This window comes from Cuculus canorus, chromosome 3 (genome assembly GCF_017976375.1).
Source record: "Cuculus canorus isolate bCucCan1 chromosome 3, bCucCan1.pri, whole genome shotgun sequence".
NCBI lineage: Eukaryota > Metazoa > Chordata > Aves > Cuculiformes > Cuculidae > Cuculus > Cuculus canorus.
Genome location: NC_071403.1, coordinates 66,276,777 through 66,303,494, shown reverse-complemented (window position 1 = coordinate 66,303,494; position 26,718 = coordinate 66,276,777). Strand labels below are relative to the sequence as shown.

General features: G+C 41.2%; 1 protein-coding gene across 3 annotated transcripts in view; it reads left to right on the top strand.

The window, feature by feature from the left end:
- The first annotated feature begins 10,631 nt into the window (after positions 1-10,631).
- The window catches only part of ASAP2 (ArfGAP with SH3 domain, ankyrin repeat and PH domain 2), a 91,583-nt gene continuing 75,496 nt past the window's right edge, over positions 10,632-26,718 (top strand). For 2 of the 3 annotated variants that reach the window (XM_054061462.1, XM_054061461.1), the window contains exon 1: positions 10,632-10,897. In XM_054061462.1, the coding sequence (XP_053917437.1) occupies positions 10,772-10,897 (126 nt within the window). In that variant the 5' untranslated portion in view covers positions 10,632-10,771. The remainder of the gene's footprint in view (positions 10,898-26,718) is intronic. The other variant, XM_054061463.1, reaches the window with a different exon arrangement.

Here is a 26,718-nt window from a genome sequence, read left to right as displayed (position 1 = left end):
TAAAGTTAACACAAATGAAGGATTTTTTTTTCAAATATTATTTTTAATCTTAGTTAAACTTAGTAGCTACTGCACACCAAGCAACACGCTGGCATGTGATTTGTTCGATGATAATATGCTTGTAGCTTTTTGAGCCAAGGCATGAAAATTTCATTTCTTACAGCACGGAGTATTACATCTCCTTGGATTCTAAGTATGAGTATTTTCTTGATGGACTATTTAAACCATCTTTTGAGGCAGCAATCTCCTTTTAGTTATTTTAACACACATCATGATTATGCCCCTTTTTCTTTCTATCTAGGCTTTAACAATGGATTGTTTTCTCTTTTTCCTCTGGGTACTGACAATGCATTCTTCTACCCATTAAGAACTGTGTGCTCATTACCACTTTTTGCTACCTTTTAGTCATTAGATAGTGACACCAAAAGAAAGACTGGCAGATACCTTAAGAGAATTAGTGCAACTCTGCTCAAATACAAATAAAGCTGATGTAAAAGGACTGAACTTTGTGGCATCCACAAGTCTGTACATTTCTACCGAAGTTCGTCACTGTCTGCCACTAATCCTACAAAGGCTGGTAGGGATCAGCTGCTGATAACACCAGTGAAAGAGGGTCTTTGTTATAACACTCTTGTTTTTTGTACATATTGAAGACCTCGTAAGACTTATTCAAATTGTCTGCTACTTACCAGATATTAAGGGTGTATATAATTCAGTGCTACGGACAAACCTGTGTTTTTCTCTTTGGGTTTTTTTTTCCTGTTATTTCTATAAATCGCAAGTGTTTTTATTTACAATTCATGCTTATGATTTAATTCTCTATCCACAATAAATGCCTCATAAATAAACATATTATTTTTTTGGTCTCATCTTCAGTGGTAAAATAATGATTGAATTGATAAAGTTCAAAGCTAGAATGTCTTGCCTGTAGTGGATTCCTTATTACCATTATAAATGTTATCTTCAAAGAGTTAAAGTTAGTTAGTTATCCCAATCCTCCCTGCTTAATGAAATTATTTTGTTTCCTTAAACTGTGTTTAATAAGTAATAAGGGAGACTGGGAAATTAATACATATCTTGCTGTATTGATTTAGTTTTAGTTGATTCTGTTTTCTCTCTGAAGTCTTTAAGCCTTCAGGTCCTATCTAATCTATTCGTTTCTGACATACACATCTTTCTATTCCCTAAGCATCTCCGCTGTTCATGAAACGGCCTCAGAGATGAGTTAAATCCTTATGTTTTGCTTTTCAGCTGTTTACCATTTCCCACATAATTTTGTTATCTTCTTCAAAATGTTATAATTGTCGTCTAAGAAACTCCATCATCGTACCAAGCCTAAAGTAACAGTGAACATTATTATCCAACTACAGTCCCTGCATCCATTGCCCTGCAGCTGCAGGAACATTGCCAGACCCTCTCCTGTGTTCTAAATATGCCTGGAAGGAATTCCATACTTTGGACTGCATTTTAAAATGGATAGATACTAGTGTTGGAGGGTGACGACTTGTACTAAGTTGTACACAAATAGGTAAGATGCAAGCCAAGTAAAGACTGTAGTGCTATGGTAAGTGCAATGAGAGCAGTTTATGCCTAATTATTTAGACAACAGCATAGGAAATACAATGGAATGCTTAAAACCCACAAAATGCTAAATTCAAAACTACAGGGGGCCACTGTGATTGAAGCTCTGCTATCTAGTAAAGTGAGGGGCCAGCCACAGCATTAATTAACATATTTAGGATGAGTCCAGTAGTTTGGGAGAGATCTCTATTTGAAACCAGGCACCTAAACATGATGCTGAGAGGGAGAGAATGAAGGACCAATCTCTTCTGAGATATCAGACCCGCCCTTTAATCAGCATCAGACATAAAGAGACAGGTCAGCATAACAGCAGTTAAACTGAACTACATGAGAACAGGGACAGCATTGACCAATGCACTTTTTGTTTAGTTTTTCACAAAGAAAATTAAAAATATCTTCTTAGATGAATATCATTTTTAAACTGGAATCAGAATATTTCACTTTCAGAAGCTAAATACCAAGAAAGAGAGATCAGACTCATAGAACTGATGCAGAAGACACAGCTGTTTTCAAAGGCCAATGAACACAACATTCTTACAGTCATTCTCAAACTTATCTGTCTTAAGGGATTTTAAAACATCGAGTACATTTTGTAGTGTTTATTAGTGTACAGTAGTACACTAATAGATAGGTTGAGACAGGCTGAGAGAGTTGGGTGACAGGCTGAGAAAGTTGGGGTTCTTCAGCTTGGAGAACAGAAGGCTCAAAGGAGAAATTATAGTGACCTTCCAGTCCCTGAAGGGGCTACAAGAAAGCTGGGGAGGAGCTGTTTACAAAGGCTTGTAGTGATAGGATGAGGGGCAATGGGTATAAACCACCTCTCCAGGAAGCCTGTTCAGTGTTTGACCACCCTCTCAGTAAATAAATGCTGCCTAACATCCAGTCTAAACTTCCCACAGTGCAGCTTTGAAGCATTCCCACGCATCCTATCACTGGATGCCAGGGAGAAGATCTCAGCACCTGCATGTCTACATCCCCTCCTCAGGAAGATGTAGAGAGCAATGAGGTCACCCCTCAGCGTCCTTTTCTCCAAAGTAGACAAGCCCAAAGTTCTCAGCCGCTCCTCATAAGACATGCTTTCCCGCCTGTTCACCAGTTTTGTTGCCCTCTTCCATGGATGTGAATAATGACAGAGAAGAAATTTTATAGCCAAAACCTCTAAATTTTTCTTAGGGATCTCGCCAATGTGCTCAGACTATTATGAAGGAGATTTTACATAGTTTTCACCAATTTGTAAAAAACACTAGGACAGCTGCAGGTGAAAGCATTTGTAGGAGGGGTCCAGAGCAAGAAGAACTCAGTGCAGAGCTCATCCTTTTATAGTTAGCGAGGAAATATGGTCTTATCTAGGCAACAAAAAAGAACGGAAAGCCCTAATTCTCACTTTTGAATCTCGTTGCCATCTATATTTTTTTTCTTATACTGAAATGTAGAATAGTATGAGGTGACTTAGTGGTTTACAAACATCAGTCCAAGAGTTACCTACTGGAGAAAGGGGAACTGCAAGTGAAGACTGGGAGTGAAAAAAATTAGGATTAGATTGTCCTTGTGGATTAGTGCTGTCTGCACTGTTGCCAATATGGTCCTCTCTCTGTGCTTCTGAGCTGTCCTAGCAAGGAGATGCTTTACCAGGCTTCACAGTGTCAGAATGGCGATGACATCTGGTTTGTTATACCTTCTCCACAGAATCCTTCCTGCCTGAGAGCCTCCTGAGGCGTGCATTGCCCCAAGTTGTACAGATTCTGTAGGCTCCTACCTTTCCATACTGCCTAAGGCCCATCATGTCACCAAGCAGTTGTCCTGAAAAGTAAACTAACATTTCCTAATGCTTTTCCATAGATTCCAGATCATCACTGCAGGCAAGTAACCAGTGCATCAAAGGAAACCTACTGAAAGGCATCCAAGGCAGCTAGTACATCACTGCCAGATATTCCCATTCAAGGCAGGTGATCTGGCATAAGTTTGAATAGGTGAGTTGAGAACTTCACCATACAAGGATGGAAGACTTCAGGCTAAAAGACTTGTTTTTATTTCTAAATTTATCCTCCACTTCAAAAGTCATCATATTTTATTTAACAGACATTAATGAAGCACATGATCACGTATGTTTCTGTCTTGACTGGAACTTTGACTCTGTGTACTTTGTTTTGAGCCAACTTCATTGCAATAGGGAAACTGAATTTCTATGTTCATTTTCCATACTAAAGTCAGGTGAACTTTAGCTTACAGTCTTCCCTTTTACAACAGTCTTTCCTTTTCTGTCCTGCTTAGGCCTGAACCAGATGAAATTGCATTTAATTTCTCAGGGTTTCATAGTAGTTTAACTTTCCTTTTTGAAGAGAGATCACTTTCTAGTTTCCAAATTCCAGTGGGGCAATGGAGCATTGTTGTTCTCTGAACTGACTTTCAGGAGTCTCTCCTTGACAGCAAATTCATGAGAGAAATAAACGTGCTTTGTGTTTGACAACAGTACAGGCTTTTTTTCCTCTTTCTAAAAATTACTGAATCCCAGAACGTTCCACCGGTCTTTTCACTATGTGCCCATGGGAACCAATGTCTCTTCATTCCTAAACACGATTCAGTTGTCTCGCACTTAAGTCCTGTCACCTAAAACTTTGCTGATTCTGGGACCAAGTTGTAATTCTGCAATTCCCTAGAAAAGAAGTCACCTCATCCCAAGTTAACATCAGAGATGATACAACAGAGCACATTGTACTGAATATCATCTGGTGAGTGCACAAGTGGCCCCTAGACTGCTGACCCTGAGGATTTGCATTGGTCATCTAGAGATGGAGGATGCGAGTAAGATCAACTTTCTGCTCTACAGAAGATCAGTCTGTCTTCATTGTGTTATCTTCTTTGGGCATAGCCGAGCTGCCAATAGGAAGGATGTGGTTCAGGGTGACATGAGGCTAAAGTAGTGACCCTCTGTGATGTGCTTGTTCTTGTGAATATTGTGATTGTGGTGGTGCTTAGGATTGCCTAGGAACTAGGGAGACAGAGTTTTCCTCTCCTGATGTTACCTGAAAGGTTGCTTGTGATGGTTAGGGATAGCAACAAAGGGTGAAGTAGCAGGCTTTACAGAGGAAACACAATCTGTACAGCATGAATATTAGAAGAACATTTCTGGGACTGTAGCAAGATAGCTCTTCAGATGTTGGTGTCCCTGAGGGCTTCTCATCTGATGTACATTCTAGAGATGGCCCAAGGACCTGCAGCTTGACCCAGACAACACAATCCAGCCCGAGGCGCCGTAAGAGGGGCAGCACTTGAGGGCATCTTGAAAGAGCCCTGTAGACATCTCAGTCTGACCCACTGAAGCAAATGCTGGATTCCAAAATCCTGAAACATTCTTACATAACACGTGGGGGCACACACATTCACCGAGGACATACCTTATAAGCACTGTGACCATAAAGCATTAGTACCAAATTCAAATTAAAAAGATAGTGTAGTTCTGCCAAACCTCCCATTATACTGGAAGGTGTACAGACATGGTTCTGTCCAGTCTCACCCTTTAAGAAACATACTCCCCCGCTACTGGTTACAATAATATGTTTTGGGAGTTTTGAGGGAAACAGCACAAAATATCCACTCTTCTCCGTGATTTCTCTCTTGCTTTTGTCTACATGACCATTTCAGTTGCAGGTTGTGTTGTTACTATTAATACTAGAGAAATCAGATCTTTGTAAATCCTCCATAAAACTCCCTGAGAGCAATGCAAGGGAATACAATTACATGGCGAGAGCAGGAAAAAGATGTGCCTGTAGCAGAGGTTCCCGAGTAGGTGCTTCCAGATACAAAAGGACCTTAAACATGTACTTTTCTGAACTAACTTTTTTAATTCACAGAATTCACACTTTGTAGAAATAAATCTCTAGAAAAATGCCTATAACAGCATGTACATTTTCAAATAGGAATTATTTTCAGCAGAATAATGCCATGAGTTCATTCATAAAGAGCAGACACACTTGTTCTTCTAAAGCTGCTGCATGCTGTAACTGGTATCTTTACAACATGAATTAGACCTCCAAAATCACAGGAGAGACTTAAAAATTGTCAAATATCTGCTTTTTGGGGGTTTATACCTTTAGAAATCATGAGAAGCCTTTCTTCAGAAATGTGGGAACTAATTCTCAAAAGCAGAATCTGTTTTGAAAGTATTTACCTGAATACTGAATATCAAGGATTGATACTTTAGGAAAAAATATCATAAGACCTGGGATAAAACAACAGGATCCAGTAACAAGGCTTATCAGACAGCGTTTTACTTATCTGTGACTTGTATGCACCACATGAATTTCTGAGTTTAACATCTACCTGCCTGAAAATTGTCATCCAGTAATTACCAGCTGACAGACTACATTTATCTGCATGCTTATTTTTTAAGCTCAAAGATAAACAATGAGGGTAATGAGATTTTTAAGAAAGACTGTCTTGCTGTGTTCCCTCAAATCACCTTCAACAGAATTAACAAATACATCTCAGAACCCTTGTAAATAACATGTACATAAAAAGAAGGCCGAAGAAAAACCCCTTCCTCAAACTATCCAAAGCTATCAAAGAAATAAATTCTGTGAAAAAAAAATTGATATAAAAGAAAGATAGACAGAGTAAATACAATGGAACAACCTGTTATTGAGTTAGTTAGTGAAGGGCAATAATGACATGACCTCTGCCGAAAAAATTCCTTACACATTGAGTCCTATCCCAGGCAGCTGCTTGAGGGATCATCAAGTATGCTAACCAGTTCATCATGTTCTCACCCTGCTATTCTCGCAACTCCTTTTAGCGTATCTGTTTATTAAACAGACATTAGCTTTTGCCTCTGCTTGATCCACAATGTTGACCTCCAACTCTGAACTGTTAAAATTTCAAAGACACGAAGTCTTGCGCACTTTCTCTCACAATGACCCTCATTCTTTTAATAATTCCCCCTTAAGCATTCCAATCTATCTCATAATTCTTCTTTAAAACTCTACTTAAAATGTCTTTAGAAACATTTGGGCAACAGTGTGTGAAGATCACAGACTGTCACACAGACCAGCAATGGTCCAGTATTACCTTATATTCACTCAATTTTAGATGCTCACATATCCAGAGGCTGCCTTCTTGTTCTGTGTTTCTATAGTGTTTGGTCCTTGGTTTGGGTTCTTGCTGGCAGTGATGCAAATAAATATTTTGACATACAGATAAGATTTCTAAAGTCTCAAAAACCAAAAAAAAAAAAAAAGTTGTTTTTAAGTTTTTCTTATGCTTTTGAAGGTCTGACATGTTTTTAGCAACACTGACTTGATGAAACCATTAATGCTGGTTTAAAGTTAGTGTAGGAAGAAACGCTTTTTACAAACCAAGTATTCTGGAAGGAAGGAAGGAAGGAAGGAAGGAAGGAAGGAAGGAAGGAAGGAAGGAAGGAAGGAAGGTCAATGAGCCAGTATGATATTGAGACAAGAAAGTTTACTTGACACTCTTGAATATAATGGTGAGGGAGTAAAGAACTAGGATTATAATTTATTGAGATGTTAGAACTATAAAAATGATGCAAAGGCTGAGGAAATATCCTTTCAGTGAGAGACACAGGACTCACACAGACTAATAAAAGTGTTACTGCAGCGTAACGAGTTGCCACATGTCAGTTGACCCACAGTCACCATCTGTGTATTCAGTCTTGGTTTGTGGCCAATGCAAAACAATTCAAATTAGCTTTGCTCTCTTTAAAAGAAGGGAGTTGATCAGCTTGGTTTATCAAGAAACAAAACTGAGAAATGATTTCATTACAGTTTATGAGAAAGCTCATAGGGAGAAAAGTCTGAGTAGGGAACACCTTCTTAATCTACTGGAAAAAAATGTAATAAGAAGCAATAGTGGGAAGCCATTGTCACAAAACACTAACAGCAGCAGTGGATTCTCCGAACTGTTGCATCTTTATATCAAGACTAGACATGTTCAAGAAGGTTCACCCATGCACAAGTCCTCAGCTTCAGAAAAATCATAGAATCATCAGGTTGGAAAAGACCTCTGAGATCATTGAGTTCAACCCTACCTAAAAAAGGGAAAAAGGAAAGCTGAGTGAAATGCACAGTCTGTTAAGCAAAAGCACCTGTCAGTTTCACCGGGATGGCAGATTTCTGAATCTATTAAGTTAAAGATCAGAAGATATCACTGCAATCATCTAAACTAACATGATGTGTACTTATGATCTATAGAATTTAAAGATTCATTGTGTGACGATACTGTCTTAGTTGTATGTACGCCAATATCAAACTGAAGATGCAACCACTAGATACTGTATTGAAATGCTGCAGATTTGGACTACACCTGATAGAAGAGCTGTTGTAAAAGGTAAAAATCTATTTTTATTTGCCTTTCAGATCCCAAGTTTTTAATCCCCTTCAAAATTTCTAAATAAATATGCCACATCAGTGGCATAGCTTATGAATGCTAGTTTGGGTAATAGTGTGACAAGTACTGCTCTAAAGGTATCACCATCACAAAAACAAAGATACAACGTCATGTATTTTTAGCAGGAATGAATATTTATGCTCAGTCTGGTTACAAATGCACTCATTTATTATACCACATACACATACAGACAAGAAATTCAATGCATCAGCACTGGAACAACTTATACCTGCACAGACCCCATTAACTGAAACACACACAAGTCTCAAGGAGGAGAGGGGTTTATAATACAAAATTATATGAAAACAAATTAAAATCAAAACAACGGTGGTGATCTTTACGAGAGAAAATAAAGAACAATTAGAATGGAAAATCTACTAGGAATTAGAATACGGAAAGAACATGTAGATAGTCACTGCTTATCCATCTGCTTTGCTACAACCAGTAAAATAAACCTGGTTGACAAGATTCATCGTCTATGTTAAAGGAGAACTTTGTATAACAATAACAACGATTGCAAAGGGCAGTAACATCTGGGTAGGCCTGCAGTTATTTACTTGGACATTGTACAAAGTGCAGCTAAAAGAGTACCTGCTTACTCATCTGACTGCCCCAGAGAGATTTAAATCACAGTAATAAAGAATCACTTATAGAAAGCTAGTAACTCTATCACCAGAGGGGAGTGAAAGAGCCACAGGAGAGACTCTGGGCCAAAACACAGACTTCCAAAGCTTTCTGCATTAACAGGCTGGAAGTCCTAAGGGCTTTGAGGCCAAGAGAAACCACGGCGGTGGATCACATCCCCATACTCCCTATACAAGCAAGTACCGTGCCTGCTGGGTGACACCTTGCCAATCCATCACAAACACCACTGCTGGGACTGAGTATTGCACCTTCTGCCTCCACTAATCCTTGTGGCTTCATGTTAAAGAACAAGGCGTCTCCTCTTCTGATTACGCTTCCTCTTCGAGTACAGAAAAAGCTTTCTAAGAATGCAGATATAAATGTTACTTAGCCTAGAAGTATTTTTGCACAAAGCCCTTGGGAATGACTGCATTTCTCAACTTCAGCTCACTTGAAATTAGGCAGTGAACCCTGGAGAAGAGAAGGCTCTGGGGAGACCTCATAGTGGCCTTCCAGCACCTGAAGGGCGCCTACAAGAAAGCTGGGGAGGGACTTTTCACAAGACCATGTAGTGATAGGACTAGGCGGAATGGCTTTAAATTGGAAGGGGGAAGATTTATATTAGACATAAGGAAGAAATTCTTCACGATGGGCGAGGCACTGGTCCAGGCTGCTCAGAGAAGTGGTGGCTGCCCCATCCCTAGAGGTGTCCAAGATCAGGATGGATGGAGCTTTGAGCAAGTGGGAGGTGTCCCTGCCCATGGCAGGGGGTTGGAACTGGATGGACTTCGAGGTCCCTTCCAAACCAAACCATTCTATGATTCTATGAAACAGACTATGAGCTGTGAGGGAGGAGGCTGTCCCTGCCACCTGGGGAGGGGACAGTGCAGAGACCCGTCCTGTGGGCTTCCACCCATCCCTCCTTCTATCAGGTAGGCATCACACCTCACCTTCCCCACCCTTGGGTTCTTGTTGTCATCGTTAAACATGGTTTTAATTGCACGGCTGGGTTTGTCCTGCCCGTCCCTGGCGTTACCCAACCGGTGCCTGCTGCTAGACCTGCAACGTCCCTCCATATCTGCCCGCTCCCTGCTGGAGAAATGGAAGGAGAAAGCGAGCAGGATGAGTGTGTGGGAGAAAGTGAACCGGACACGGGGCAGCTCCCACCCAGTGTGTGCAGGGGAAAAGGGACTGGGGGTGCAGGGCAGCTCCCACTCAGTGTGTGTAGGGGAAGGGGACTGGGGGTGCAGGGCAGCTCCCACTCAGTGTGTGTAGGGGAAGGGGACTGGGGGTGCAGGGCAGCTCCCACCCAGTGTGTGCAGGGGAAAAGGGACTGGGGGTGCAGGGCAGCTCCCACCCAGTGTGTGCAGGGGAAAAGGGACTGGGGGTGCAGGGCAGCTCCCACTCAGTGTGTGTAGGGGAAGGGGACTGGGGGTGCAGGGCAGCTCCCACCCAGTGTATGCAGCGGGGAAAGCGAATGGGAGGCGGGTGTGGGGAGGAAAGCAAGAGGTGTGTAGGGGCAGCCCCTGCTCCGTGTGTGCGGGAGGGAAAGTGAGCGGAGTGCGGGGCAGCCCCTGCTCCGTGTGTGCGGGGGAAAAAATGAGCCGGGTGCGGGGCAGCTCATTCCCCCCGTGTGTGCGGGGGGAATGGAGTTGGGGGTGTGGATGGGGGGGCGGGGAAGTGAGCGGGGTGCAGGGGCAGCCGCTACCTAACGTGCGGAAGGCAAGGCGAGGTAGGGAAAGCGAGCAGGAGGGCGGGTGCAGGGCAGGGAAAGCGAGCAGGTTGCGGGTGCAGCTCCCGCCCTGCGCGAGTGCGGAGGAAAGCGACTGGGGGTGCAGCTCGCACTCAGTGTGTGCGGGGGAAAGGGCGGGTGCGGGGCAGGGAAGGCGATCCGAGGGCGGGTGCGGGGCAGCCCCCGCCGCCAGCGCTGGGCGTGTACGCGGCTCCCGGTGCCGAGTGACCGCGCGGGGAGGAGGAGGGGTGTGGGTGCGGGGAATTTCCTTGTGTGTCGGCGCAGGAACAACGCCGCTGCAGACGGCGGGGCTGGCGAGGAGGGCGCTGCCGCCGCCGCCGGTTGCCGAGCGATGTGAGCGGAGCCTCCCCTCCCTTCCCCCGGCGCCTCCCGCTTCGCCCCCCTCCCCTCTCCCCTCCTCCCCGCCCCGCCATGCCGGACCAGATCTCCGTGTCGGAATTCGTGTCCGAGACCAATGAGGATTACAAGTCGCCCACCGCCTCCAACTTCACCACGCGGATGGCCCAGTGCAGGAACACGGTGGCGGCCATCGAGGAGGTGAGCGGCGGGCGGGGGATGCGCCGCAGCCCCCTCCTCCCTCCGGCCTGGCCGCGGCAGCCGAGAACAAGGAGCCGGCGGGGCTGCCTCCTGCCGCTCCCCACCCGGCCCCGAGCAGCGCCCCGAGCCGCCGCCGCGGGGAAACGGGGCTCGCCCGGCGGCGGAGGGGGAGGAAAGGGGATGGGGGGAGCGGGGGGGACTGAGGTACTGCTGCTCCCCGGCACGCTGCTCCACCTCCGCCCGGCTCGAGCTCGCCCTGCGCCGCTCGGAGCTCGCTCTCTTCCTTTTTACTCCTTTCGGAGCTCGCCCTCCTCCTCCTGCCCGGCTTGGAGCTCGGAGCTCCCCCTCTGCCTCCTCCTGCCCCGCTCCGAGCTCGCCCTCCGCCTCCTGCCCCGCTCGGAGCCCCCGATGAGGCGGGAGCACCGGCGGCCCCACACCCCGCTTCGCCCAGCCTGAGGGCAGGGGAGCCCGAGCCCTTCTGTCCGGGGAGCTCCGAGTTTTCCTCCGCCTGCTCCCTTGCCTGGAGGGGGACGGGAACTCTGCAGCCTCCCTGTTCTGCTCCATCCCTCGGAGCGGCACCTGAGCCGCTTTGGTCCCCTTTTCCGTCCATCCCACCGCCCCTGGCTCTGTGGGGCTCAGTCCCTTTCCGTGCAGGAGCCTGGAGCATCCTTTATCCTCTCCCCTGTGTGTGTGGTTCCTTGGCACAGGTGGGATTTACCCTTCTTCCCAGTCCCCACACATGGAGATTTAATTGCCCTTCCCTGCCTGGGATATATCCTTCCAGGTGGCCTTTCCCGCTCTGGGACAGCTTAGGCTGTGGGGACTTCGTGTGAGCCGCTTTTGTCTGGCCGAGAGGGCTGTTTGTTTTTATGCCTTTAAAGATACTGGAAAGGTGCCGTTGAAGCCGGTGTTAAGAGCTGCCAGCACTGGGAGGGAGAGAGAGGGGGAAAGACTTTTCCCCCCCTGTTTCAAATCAGAGGGAAATCTGGGACAGGTCTGAACACAGCGAGAGCACATTCCACATCCCAGTCATAGGCACACAATGAAATGAGAAGCGCCTGGCGTCTTGATTCCTCTAGCAGCTTCTCTGAAGTAACTTGTGTGTGTAGTCTTTCTTGTGATGCAGATTAATTTGCTCCTTACCTGTTACATCAGTTCCTACGGTGTGTGTTGAGTTGATTTGTTCTGCAGTAAGCATGTTGTTTCAAAAGAGCCTCTTCAGCAAAAAGAATCTCTGTTCCTTCTTACGAAAGAACTGCCAGTAGCAATGGATTATTAATGTGTCTTAAGTGAACAAAACCCAGGTTAGGTGTTTAAACACACTTTTCAAGATTTTCCTGCTTTACCAGTTCCCAAAACCACTAAAGCAAGGAGGTGAATTCAAAATAATCTGCACGGAAGGAATTACTGTTTTGTTCCCGAGGTAATTTTCTTCCCTGTGAGCTTGCAGTTAAATACCTTTAATTATAGCTTATTAAGCTGATAGTCTTAAGATCAACAATTCTGTATCAAAGACAACTTTTCCTTAAAGAATATGTATAATAGGAAATCATTTTAGTTGTAAGGTAGAGCTGCCTAGTAATTAAGTAATACCAAATCGAAGTTAGTGTAATTGTTAGGGTCAGAATTTTGCTATATTTAGTTTTTATTGCAAGTCTCACAAAATTTGGTCTTTCTCTAGGCCTTAATTTTTAAAGGTTGTGAAAATGCCATATCATTTCTCAGGAAAACATGCAAAAAAGTTCTTGTTTTTCATTTTCATGTCTGATGATACAGAATTTGTATAAGATGGCATGAAATTTATAACATTAAGGTCTTATAAATGTTCAGTTCAATAAGTTGCATCTTAAACCTTCTTTTTTATGTTAGGAAAATGATACACATTTAAAAACCTGAATATAGTGGATTCTTTCTTTAATCTGTCAGCTTGGCATTTGGTTTTGTGTCATATCTCTGATACACCACTGTTTGATTTTTAAAGAAACTTGACCAGTATGTTAAATCCTTGTTGGTATCTCTGCATATTTTGCAAATTAGACATTGTCTGCTAGCTTAGGTACAAAAATTTTCTCTTATGATAGTGATGATAAAGAATGTGCCTACTATTGTAGAGATCCAAGTTTGCAAAGCAGGAGATGAGAGGTTGCGCTGGCTCTGGCTGTTCTTAATAGTATTGATCTATCTAGCACTTTTAGCAAAATATCAGCAGTTGCTGCCTGTTGGTGCTGCTATCCTAAAGTGTGTGTGGAAATGACTGCTGTTTTCTTTTCTTTGTTTTATCAAGACCAACTTGTAATTTGTTTTCATGGTTTCAAAACTGAAGTAAGAAGGATATGGAGCTGTTGGAATGGGTTCAGAGGAGGCTACAAAGATGATGCGAGGGCTGAAGCACCTCCCGTAGGAGGACAGGCTGAGAAAGTTGGGGTTGTTCAGCCTGGAGAGGAGAAGGCTCTGAGGAGACCTTGTAGTGACCTTCATATACCTTGGAGGGGCTACAAGAAAGCTGAGGGGGGGACTGTTTACAAAGGTTTGTAGTGATAGGACTAGGAGCAGTGACTATAAACTAGAGAGGGGCAGGTTTAAACTAGACATAGGAGGAATTTCTTCACTATGAGACTGGTGAGGCACTGGCACAGGTTGCCTAGGAATGTTGTGGCTGCCCCATCCCTGGAGTTGTTGAAGGCCAGGTTGGATGGGCCTTGGGCAGCCTGATCCAGTGGGAGGTGTCCCTGCTTATGGTACGGATTAGAACTGGATGATCTTTAAGGTCCCTTCCAACACAAACTATTCTGTGATTCTATGATTCTATGACTTAGACATCTTTGGTTTGGAGATACTTGGGTCCTGTAGCATCTGCCTGTTTTTTTTCAGGTTAAATGTGATCCTTGGATAAAAAGCTCTTTACTAATTGTGTAATAGAGAAATCAGTGCTCAGCACCTTTTTTTCTGAGGCTAGGCAAGGATTAGGTGGTCTGCCTGTTATGAACTGAGATTTAGTAAGTAAGAATGCGTCTAAAGATATACATGTACAAAGAACTCGTGCATTTCCAGTGTCATAAGTGAAGCATCAGTTTCTAGTGTGCGCTGCTCTTTTGCCATAGACAGTACAGTTTTGAAAACTAAAAAGACTGCCTGTGCATGATGTAGGGAATGTGTTACTCAGAACAGTTAGTAGGCAAGGTGAAACTGTGCTGACTGCTGGCTTTGTGTATGCATTGATTTTAACAAGTGTCCCTAAGAGCTATTTTATTAACTAAAGACAGTTAACTTTTTGTTTTCAAGGGTATTGTATAGGTGTATTAAATCAAGAAATTGACTGGTAAATACTGGCACTTCGAGGTTGTCTCTTAAATGCTTTTCCCGGCAAATCTGGTTCTGGAATTGAATATGCAACTGCCTGCATGAAGCCAGCTTGAGTCTCCCAAGTCTGCTGTTCCCTTGGAAGCAGAGGCAGAGGAGGAGGCAGTGCAGAGGTACAGGAGGTGGGAGCTAGTGCGACTTGTGAGTTTGAGCTCAGCTCTGTGCAAACACAGATATGCGTTTCCTGATCCCAATGGGAAGTCTTTTGCATTTATCATTAGCACTGCTGGCTAACAGTTTTGTAATTCTGACTTAGTTAATTAGCAGGTGTCTGATAGTGTCTTAAAAGTTTAGTTAATGAGGCCTTGCTTTCAGTGATGGAGTTGAAAAGGCTTGTTAAGTGAGGAAATCAATAAGGTGTTGGACAATATATGTGTATAACTTACCAATTTAGTCTTTGTGGGCAATGGTGTTGCCTTAAATTGGTGTTTTCTGAACTTGGATTAACTGTCCCCTGTCATTTGCAGAATATTATTGATTTTTAGTATCAGTTGAAATTACTTGAGGCTTTGCTGGTTGATGTGGTTATAGGCATTGGCTACAGACCCCTGATCGTGAGATCACCAGAAGCGCCTGCATTGCCGTTTGGGAACTGGTGCCTATTCAAACACTTGGAGAAAGGGAATCTGATCCTTTGCTCTCGGTAGTAGAAAAGGGATTAAGGAAGGCATGCTTGTGGAACACAATGTGATTTCGGGAGGAGAAGGAATCATATAATTTCTGCATTGTTCTCAGATTAGGATGTTGCTTAGCAAAATGTTTGGAATCTTTAGCTTCTGCTAAAACAAAATTACAAGTGAGCAATGTATATCACAGGCCCTTATAGGTTACTGTTTAATCTTTCCATGTATGATAGTGACTAAGATTAAACAAGTTTTAATTGATAGAGCGCAGAACTTAGTCACATGATTGGGGGAAGGGTTGTGTGAAATCAGTAATCCAGTCTGACAAGAGCAGTCTTTTTAGCTGACTGTTTCTATTAAAGATCCCAGGATCTAAAAATGTGTGCTTACTGTTCTTAAGTTACGAATGCTTGCATATTTGATGTTAGTACTGCTGTCATTTAGAACATACACTTGCATCTTTTATGAGCTGTAAGTTAAATAAAATAGTCCCTAAACTATTGGAGACTGCAAAGTGGTCCTAATAGCTGTGAGCGTTAAAGATTTCTAGAAATTATTTTATAGAGGGATTTAATGGCTAGAATCCAAATGTGCCACTTTTTTTGAAGCATTAGTTAAGTTTTGCAATAATGACCGGAACTCAAAGCTGTAAAAATCCTGGATATTTATTTCTGTTCTACTTGTTCATGGTGGTCTGCTGCTTGCAGACTGAGGAAGAAGGGCAGTGGGCTGTTGTAGAGGTTACTGTGTAAACAGAGACGCTTCATGTACTGGAGGCATTTCCATCTAAGTCAGGAGCTAAGGTGCAAAGTTCACCCTGGCTGCTTAAACTTCACTGCATGAGGAGATTTCCCTATAAAGAGAGGGGAATGGAAACATTGAGAAAAGTTTAATAGGTTACTGGAACAGCCTCCCAAGCACAGTAGCGCTTGCGACTGGGATGAATGTGTTGTAAGAAGTAGACAGGACGAACGTGTGGTGGAAAAATGCAGGATGTACAACCAAAGAAAGAGTATAGCGGCACTGGAGATCATCTTAGTTCTTTGGATAGAGAGAGGATTTAATTGTTTGAAGTGTACTTAAAAGCCACTCTTTAGGAATTTCTGTAAAATCTGTTAAAGTCATAACTTGTAATTTCAGGTCTCTACTTGCCTTTGTTCTATAGGTCCTATTCTATGATTATTGCACCTCAGTGATTCTGTTATTTTACAGTTTAAAAGTAGTGGCTTTAGGTGTTTTGTTTTTTTGTTTTTGTTTTTTTTGTAATTTCCACTCCTAGGAATGCAGTGTCAGTTTGGTATCAAATCCTTTTCTTCCTCACTGTCACTTTATAGCAAAAGTTTTTATATCAGAAATGGTTACAACTTCTTGCCACATAAGGCAATCCTACAGTTTTCAGCTGCCTTGAAGAGATGTAAGGGATTGATGCTTATTCAATTTAGTTCCGTCTTGTCTGTTAAATTCTGTAATTCTCTCTGGTCCGTTTTGGTTCTGCAAAGCTAACAAGGGTGAAAGGTAATAAAAGCTTTGTAGGGTGGGTGAATGTGAGACTGGATTTGTGCATACACATATGTTTTTAAACTTTATACTTTCCTATCATGTATCTTTTGCTTGTTAGGTCTTTAGGAGCTGAATTGTAACTTCCTATACTAGGTGATTTCAATTCACTTTTGGAAGCTATGTGGAGAAAATGTTTTTTTTATACTTTGAGAAGCAGTAGGAAAGGTCATATATAGTAGTGCCTTTGGGGAAATTTACTACTATTATTTGTATATTTCTTTTTAATAAAGTATATCTTTGTGCCTACTGTAACATGCTCTTTGGTAGAACATATTTGCACGCTTTTGTTACCTCATTGCTAAATACAGTTCCAGAAATACATGTTTTGTAAAACTTTTTTTGAGTTCCACTTCTGCTTCCTTTCTGGAATTCTGATTCTCTGTCATCAGCATCCAGAGAGGTTTCTGGAAAAGTCATTATGACACCAATGGCACAATGATTTCAAAAGGAGTGTGGGAATTCTTTTCTTTTTGGAAGGAATATGGTGAATGGAAGTTGCAGAAATACAGGAGCTAAACTGTAGGTCTTCACATGGAGCTTTGTGCATAATTGAAAATACAGAATTTAAACCTTAAACAGAAGACTTGCAATCGCTTAAAAGAGTTTCGAACTATATAAGTAGATTATTGTGCACCTTACCATCCAATGCATCTGCTACTTATTACCAAATGCCCCCATGTCCTGTTTTGGGTAGATGGAAAATATGTACATTTCTTTAGTATTTTACTAACTGTGGCTTTTGTCTTTTGATTTTTCCCTAGTGCAGCTGCAGAGCCATCTTATCTGGATTTAGTGTACTTCATGCTGATGTGTAATGAGAGTAGAGATGGAAAGTGGCTAATTCTGCTTAAGTTGAACCCACCTTCCTGTTCTCAATTTCAAGTAGAGGTGGTTGGTTAATACAGGTGGAGGAATCCATGAAAACTTGGTGTACCTGGCTAACATGCTGTGTTTGTCGCTGAACCACTGTGAAGTGGTTTCTTTTTATTTGTATGCTTAACAGTAGTGGTTCTTAAACATTTTAGTTCAACTCTTAAATCTCTTATTTTTTTATAGTTTTCTTCTTCCACATATGTATATATATGTATTGATATTACTCGCAACCATTCCCTATGTAAACTCCTGCACCCCAGCTTCTGAGCCTTGCTCTTAACAGTGCTCACGATCTGTCTGCCCCATTTCCCCAGAAACAACCTTTGCACCTGAAGCTCCAGAAAGGTTGGTCCTCGCCCTGTTTAGCTTAGCCCTTCCCTCTGTCTTAAGCTTCTTTATGCTTTCTCAAGTTTTAGTCTCCTCCTCCCTTAATAATATAATAAGATAATGCAACTAAGCAAAGCAATGAACAAAACTGGGAGCTTAAAGCAGTGAGTTTCTTGGAGCTGGTTAACTTATTTTCCAGGATTCTGAAAGAACTAGGATGGTAACTAGCAAATACTCCTAACAAATCCTCTAAAGACCAGGATGATATCCGATTTAAGCACAGGGAGTTAAAAAAAGCAAGGATGGAGAGAAGAGGAGAAGTATTTATAGCGAGTAAAAGTGATTGCAGTGGATGCAGAAATGCAGAGCATGACTGTTGAGTTGAGGAGGAGAGATGTTCTTACTTGGATATTGCAAATATCCCTAGATGACTGGCAGGCTAGCAGAAATGCATGAAAAATACTGTAAACAAGTAGAGCAACTGCCATTTCAATGCAAGACAACAGTACTTTCACATTTGCTTTCATTTTTTGAGTTGTAGCCTAGTCAGATGTACAAGAACCTCACTGCAGAAAAAATTGTGTGGCTCCTTATTTACTCTTGCATTGGTGCTGGTAATTTCTTATAGAAAAACATAATTGCTGAGAATTATATTGGTAAAACAGTAGAGGGTGATTACATCCAGATTTCTTGTAAAGTTAAAAAGCTCTGCTTTGGTCTGTTTTAACTAAGACAGATATCCCTCACCCCATTAAGCCTAAACCCAGCTGGAAAATGTAGATCAAGTTATAGGGCAAAAAATTTGATGTTCATAACTATTGGTTTTATTGCAGAGTGGTGGTAGGATTGTTCCTCTTCTTTTCTTAGCCTTTTCCTCACAGTTTCATGTTTATTAGTAGAGAGCTCAAGCTTTTCTATATACAAAGTGCTTAGTGTATGTAGTTGCTCTTGGTGGGGATATGGACATAAACTGGAAGAGTTTTGGGATTAGATATAAGATTTTGTGTGATTAAGATGACTGCCAGCTTCTTTTATTTGGATTAAATCCAAATTTCTTCCATGAAGTTTATGTCAATGTAGAGATTAAGTGAATAAGTAAATTTGGCTAGGAAACAACAAAAAAATGGGAACACAAGGAAAAGTAAGGCTCTGACAGCTGAAATGTCTAAGAGGTAGTGTGAGGATCAGTCAACAGCAAGGAAATGGTATCTGAATTTAGGACAGACTGGGAGTAGAGAGAGTAATCCAGAGGCAGAAGTACTGTGATGGCATGTGAGGATTGGAGGTCAGTAATTGGCATAGAGACAGAGTCATTAAGGAGGGGATAAGGAAATGCATCAAAAGTCTAAGGAAGTTCAGAGGAATCAGAATTGACGGGAACTGCAAAGGAAGGGGGAGTGTGGCAGTGCTTATGCAGGAAGTAGGATGAAAACGCCAGGCAGAGAATGTGGAGAGAGGGCTAATGTGAAAATAATCAGTATAGTGAGGAGGCAGGCAGGGGTATGGGAAAAGGATAGTGGTGGAGGAAAGTGGATAACGGTGACGGCATTGCTACATCCTACCTTATAGTTTAGGAGAGTGGAGGAAGAGTTCTGCATGTTGTCTATCCAGATATTGCGACATAGAATGGAGTATTATGCAGACTTTATTAGCTATTGTATATATCTCAATTTCATTTGGAAAGAGAAAATAATTTAACTTAAGAGGGAGAATTAATTGATGGAGGAACACAACGCTGTAACAGAATAGCTTTTTTTCTTGTGAGCAATGCTGCTTTGCAGGAAATGAGCTTGTATAGTGTGATTCAGTACTTTTCATCTAGAGTAGTAGGCTTTGTTTTCAAGTGAGTAGGTGTTGGACAGAATTTGAAATATTTGCCTCTTTGTACATGTAAACTCTCTTTCACAAAAATATTTACTATGGAAGTGACATGTTGTGCAGTGAAGTGTCTTTCTTTGGAGTACAGTCTTTAAGAGGTGGCTGTAAAAGTTAGCATGAAAGAACCTATGGTATAAATTCTAGCATCTGACTTGTTAAACCGAGAAGAAATAGGGAATTGAGAGGGAAGGCTGAATCTCTGTTTCTGATTGTCTTGGAGCAGTATGGTGTAGAGAACCATCTGCTGTTTGTGGACCCCTCAGCTATCCCTGATTAAAGATCAGATTATCAATGTGGTTCTAGTCTGAAATCTATAATTCTGTCTAGGCATTATGCTAAGTATGCGTGTAGATACATCAAAACGGCTGAAGTGATTAGAGCTGAGCAAATTACTTTTACGTTCCTGAAAGCTTTGTTCTACATTTAGAAGGCGTATAGGAAGGGAGAAAAGTGAAGTGATGCAAACGTTCATATGGATTATTTTCTTATGTTTTATGGGTTCTGTTCTTTTCTAATGAAAGATTTCTTTCCTAGGATATGCAATTTCAAGGAAACTTAGACTGTATTCTAGCGAAGTCAACTTAGAAACAAATGCATTTACTAAGCATTTTAAGCCCCTTCAATCAAACAGGATTACTGCTTGGCTGTAGCGATAGGAGTGGAAATTTCCTTAGCACATGCAAACACAGAGCCACTGCTCTGTTGTCACATGCAAAACATGCAGTGCTGGAGTCTTGCAAAGCACATGTTCTTAATCATTTGTTTGTTTTCCAAACTGTAGGTGTATGTTACACAACAACAGAAAAAACACCAGCAGAGCCCTCCTACACCGTGAGCTCTATGTAGTCTAGATGCTTGCTGTGCCGAAGAGAGTAGTGCTGAAGAAGCAATGAAGTAGTAAATCTTTTGTAAGCTCCTTTTTGTTTGGTTTCATTCATTCTTTTGCTTTGTTCATTCTCTTCAGTTGCTTAACTGCTCTGGCTGTGGATGACAAACTTTCCATATAAGCATTTTCAGTCAGTCCTCTCTGTGCTGGGGATGGAGCAGTGATGTTTTTCGCTGCGTTCCCTGTCTCCCAAGCCATGGGGATGTGGTGATGGTACAAGATGACGTGGTGGTTGCTTGCATATAGATTCTGGTGTTTGTCTCTTCACTTTCAGTCAGTTGCTGGTAGGCCTGGATCTGCTTCTCTGTTCAATTTTATGTGCAGAAGTTCAGTGTTTCATCTTAGGGAGCAGCTGTGTATGAAATCACCTTCCTAATGTTCAGAGCTATAGGAGGGTACTGTTTACTCCATTTTGTAGATATCTTATATGTATGTGAACTCCCTAATTATTTTGGCAAAGGTCACCCTCAGGGGATAGCTTTTATTTTTACATCAAATGTGATGTAAATAGAAGTTTTATATCTACTGCTTAATACAGTAAAAATTGTGTGACTTAAGATTCACTTGCACTTTTAGGAAGCTGTGCTTAGTGGCAAAGTGCCTGAACTGTTAATTTTAGATTTATTGAAAGCTGTTAATGTTCCAGCAGAACTTATAATCATTGTTTTCAAGCCTGTAGTAGTGTCTTGAGATTTCTGCAGTTGAGCACCTAAAATGAATGACAGCGTATGACAGTCTGGATGTGTTCTTTGATTTAAAAACAAATTCCCAAATAGAAATTCATAGAATATTATGTTTATGAATTTATACAACAGGAACTCAAGCTCTTTGCTGATAGCATGGCAGAGCATCAATGAAATTAAATCAGTGCAATTTCTTTTTTCCATTTAACCTAAAAAGGAAAAGACTGATGCTATGAAATGTTTGATTGTCATAAGTTGGCTAATCTTAGGTTTGCATTAGCTGCTGTTAATTATGCTATCAAGCAGTTACTTTTTAATGGGGAAGAATATATATTAATACTGCGAGACCATGCACAGATTTTCAGAGGTTGTATACTGAATTATAGAGAGATTGTAGTGAAAAAACAGAAGCTGAAGTCTGGAATCCACTATAGAACAGAAATAACTTAGCAGTGTTTCAAGGGAAAACGAGTTTTATCATTCATGAGAACTGGGAAATGAAACTGAAAAGTTCACTTTACAAAATATATGAAATTGTACAAGGAAGAACTTCTCGGAAGCAAACTAAGCTGTAGTAAGTAATATACCACTGGTATTATAGGTAGACGCCTTTCATGAATTTCCAACCTAATAATAGAGAGGTGATGTCTGATGTATTGCTTTGCCTCTGCTTACCCAAATTTTGATAGCTAGTTTAGTGTTTCTCTAGGAATACTTGGTACATTTGGAGTTACTTGTCTTTGTCTCTCCTGGAATTCCCTCTAGTTGCCTGCTATTCTTTATTGTGAGAGTGTGGTGTCCTAAAATTTCCAGCTGCATCCTGAACTAGATAAAATCTGAGTGCCTTCTATTCCCGTGCAGAATGGCCACCTCAAATATAAGTCTGTGTTTGTAATACAGATCTTATTATTTATTACTGTAAAGTTCTCAGAGGCCTGCTAAGACTGAGGTTTGATTGTGCTGCCTTGCTTTAGACACTTTTCTTTTCTTTATTAATTTCCGATCCCTACTATTATTGGACAAATAAAGAAGACAAAGAAAAAGTGAAAAGGGGAGGGATAGGTCATTTTATGGCATCCATCTGGTACATGAACACACCACGAAGGTTTTCGTTTTTAGGGTAGAGTAAGTGCATCATATATAGGGAAAACTTACTGTTCAGTTTTTCGTCATCTTATAGATTGCAACTGGGACGTCTGCCTGGCTCAAGGAGAGGGTTTCAAGACTACTGAAATCAAATTAGACTTGGAACTTCGGAGTGTCTGGAAGGTGTTTCATTTGTTGATTACTCCCATAAGTAGCTACAAATTCTATTCAAAAAGCTTGTCGTATGCAGAATAAAAGGGCATTATGTTCTGCAAAGATTAATTCTTGTTGGCTCTAGTGAATTGAGAAATCTGCAAAAGGAAAATCCTATCAGCTCCTTGTCAATGCTGTTGAATGATACAGGGTGAGGATCAGACACTTCCAACAGCTGGGCGCTGAGCCATTAAGGGCTGTGATGGTTGCTGACGGCAAACAGAAATGCAAAACCATGAAGCTAGAGCAAAGTCTCTTGCGTGCTGAGGAGCTGGGAATTTTGACACAGGTAAAGGGATGGTAAATTTTACCTCGCTGTTGAAAACAGTCGTCACAGGAACTTTATCTTGTTATCTATGTTACTTTGCTTCATATAATGGTATATCTTAGGATGTTGAAGCGTCTAATGCAAAATACATGGACATGGATATCAGGAGCTGGCTAGTGTGAGTGGAAAATTAAAGAAAAATTAAATAATTAATTAGAGAGTAAATGGTTATTTACACACCATTTATTTTAAAATGAGCCACTGTAAAAAGTAAATGGATCAAGTCTGTTATGTTGTTTGAGATCTGTATTTAAACTCCAGTGATCTTGCCTTTGAAAGCAGGCAGCTGCAATGTTGGTGGTGAAATTAGGAAAAGAGAAGGAAAACACATTTCTCGGTATAAAAATCGATTAATGCAGGAGATGGATATGTTCCTTAGAGATAGTTGGCAGAAGGGGCCTCCATTCTTTCCTCTTAGGCAGAGGTTTTATCATGCAAAAATGCTTGGTAAAAGCTTGCTTCTTTACTTTCTTTACTTAAGCCCCCTGCTTTAGTATATTTTGCATTTCCAACTTTATGTAGGAAGGGAAGCATGTGGAAATGGGATGATGAATACACAGATACAGCACCTTTATTGTTCAGTGTGCAACAGTATCATGTCGTGACTTGTATTAATGATGCAGCATTTTGTGGACTGTGAGTCTCTGATCTGGGATTTCTCTTTACTGATAGAAAAGATTTGTTAGAGAATTCTGATTTTCAGGCATCACTTCTTTGTTTTACTAAAAACTACAGTTGTTGTACAAAGTCACTGTGATCAAATGTGGTTATGTATGCAAGGTACAGCGGTGTCAAATTTTCCCATCAACAGAATTATGTTTTGCATACTGATGTTCATTTCCCAAAGCAGTAACACTGCCTCTTTCCACCATGCATACCCTTAGCTATACATGCACTGGGTTTAGAGCTGAAATGTTTACTATGTTTTTCTGCCAGATAGACCAGTGCTCGTTCAAACAGATTGCCCTGGCACTGGGCCCACAAGAACCACAAACCCAGATGCTGGAGGAATAATGCTTTTGTGGAAAGGGACTTTGCAGAGACAGTTCTGCTATAAACGCTGTCATTTTTATTGCGTGTCTGTCTCTGTACCTTCAGCCTCTTAAGTAATTTAAGACAAGTCTCACGCCTAAGAGCCTGTTTATACGAATTAACTGTCGTAGCTACTGTAGAATATAATGTTGTGGAACATTTCTTTGCATGCACACTCCAAACAGTAATTACCTAAAGTTAAAGGGTTTAAAATGATAATTCTTGTAGGATATGTTCAGAGGCTCAAATGTCTTGCCCCAGACTATACCTTTTGAGGTTTTTTTCCACCCTTCGTATCAGTTCCTCCCTGAATGTGCCAGGTTATCAGTGGAAGGAAACTGGAGAGGATTCAGACCAGAAACATGGAGAGAGGAAATGACCTGACAGTGGGAGAACGGAAAGAGAATTTTGGAGGGGGATAACATAATTTAGGAAGTTTTTACCACCTTCTGTAACAGCAAAGTGGATCGAGACCAGCAGTGTAGACACTATTTCTGATAGAAAAACAAACTGAGGTAGAATATCTGTGACTGTCTCTGATCTTTTGAGTCAGAGAGGATTAATTACAGCAAGTATCAGGTGGCCTGTAAAGATACCCCAGAAAAGCCAAATGATTGTGCTTGCTGGGTATGAATATTCAAAACTTGCTGCAGTTACTTTTCAAATAAGACCAGACCAGTAAGGCACAAGAGCTGATTATTGCTCTGTACTCTCTGCAGTAATTATTTGATCACTTCTCTTTTCCTTACCAGCTGACCAAGTTTCTTCCTGCATCCTTTTGTTTTTGGGAAGGGTGTTCCTATTTGTGTTCAGCATGTGCAGCAGCCTCTGGCATTGTCACTTGTTCTGAAATGCTGGAATGGGTGAAGTACAGAAGGACTTGTGGTTATTGAGTAGCCTGATATTTTAATGTAAATTGCTAAAATTGAGAGTGAAATGAGATTTTGGTTTAAAGATATAATGGTTAAGCTAATGGTTTATACTGGATCTAAAGTCAGTATGTTAATATTTTATTTGTGTCTTTGTTAGATGTGCAGTATGGGTTCCTGTCTCCAGGAGTATTTTTCAAATCACTTGAGGATTTATTTCTCAAAATTCTGTTAACTGCTTTAGCAGCATAATTTTTGTTGTTATTGTTCTGATGGACTCTTCTATGTCTAAAATAAAAAAACAAAAAAAAATGACCTTGAGTCTTTTCACAAATTCAGGTCCAGTTCTGTGAAACATTTCAGCAAACGCCCATTCAAATAACCAAAAATGTGAGTTAATTGTAGCTTTTTTAAAATGAAGCTGCTCTGGGTAAAAAGAAAGGAATGTGTTAGCAACTTTGAACTGTTTTAAATAAAAAATAGTACAAAGATGATGGGCACCCCCTTCCTCACTGTTTCCCACAGCAGGGCAGTTGTGCAGCTGGGAAGGTGCTCACACGGAACTTAGAGAAATCAAGTTCAGTATTTTTCTTTCCCTTGTCTGGAGTTAGAAAACTTGGGCTTCTTGTTGGGCTAGGTGATGTTTCTGGCTGAGAGTCTCAGTCTGTTCTTTTTAAACTGATTGCTGGAAACTAGGAGGTTATCCCGAGGAAGGATGTGTACGTGCTTTTCTTTGCTTGCTGCCCTAAACATCTGCTGTTGGCCACTACTGATAGAGGATATCAGCTTAAATGGAGTGTTGATCTGACCTGGTATGGCTACTTTTCTCTTCCTCTATAGATAAATAGTTATTTTCTAGGCCATAAATAAATAAGGCACTGGTGTAAGGACATGCATAAGATAAAAGACCCAGACCTCTCCTGTCAGTTTGGCACAAAAGATGTTTAATGAACATCTAACCACTAGAATCTGGGGACTGTCCATTTGTGCTGCTACTGACCTGATTTTCCTCATACCCTTTGGTTCTGTAAGAGGTGCCAAAATAATCCTTGGGATCTTCAGTTACGCAGTTTCTTCTTTCCCGTCCCCGTCCCTCCCCCACCGCCCGTAGTTAAATATAATAAAAAATAAAACAGTTTGGTTTCCCCCCAGTCCATTGAAAAGAGCAAATAATACATGAATTTTTTTATGCCATCCTGGAATATATTAAATATATTTATTAGTTTGATCCAATACCCCTTCCAGAAGACAGACACTTCTATATTGCACAGATTTTAGACAAAGTAGTTTTTTGGATTGATGCTACTTTCAATGTTCTTTCATGGAGGGAAGCAGGAACGAAAAGTTTGAACATTGTATTTCCCATTGGGCTTAGATCTTTCAAGGCAATGTGAAACAGACTTGAACAGCTTTAATATTGTAGTAACAATAACAGTAATAACAATAATAATAAAAACAATAATGATAATAATAGATTTTTAAAAAAGGAAAGAAAAAATGGAAATATTACTTTGTATATTTTTAATAATAATAATATTACTAATTATATTAATAACAATAATTTTGTTTTAAAGTGTTAGAGAAGATTGTGGGATGCCAAGCAGGATGTAGAATAACATTTCAGGAAGTTTTAGTGACCTGAGACTGATTTCTTCCTGGTAAGATAGGCTTGGTTCTGATTAGTTTTGAAGATGTTAAAATGGAAATTGGCCTTTGACAAACAAAACTAGACCTTGTTCCTACATGAGAAAAAAAAGCCTTGCTCCTGAGTCCTCTCTCTAGTGCTCATTTTAAAAGCTGTGCTTTCTTCTGTTTCTTTTGGTATGCTTGGCCCCCTTTCTAGTACACTGATTACAGACGTGTTTGTTGCTAAATTCTCATTAGGCACACAGAGCTTTAAAATAGTTTGCGTAATGAATTGAACTGCTGCTTCTTGCGTTCTTTACGGGTGTCAGAGTTGCATTTACTTCATTATTGTAATTTTGACATTTTCAGCCTGTGGCACCTCAAACACCTAACGCTTGTGTTACTGAATACCTTGTGAAAAATACATTAGCAGTGTGTCCAAAGTGTATTTGTGATGGGTGCCAAAATGTTAGCTTT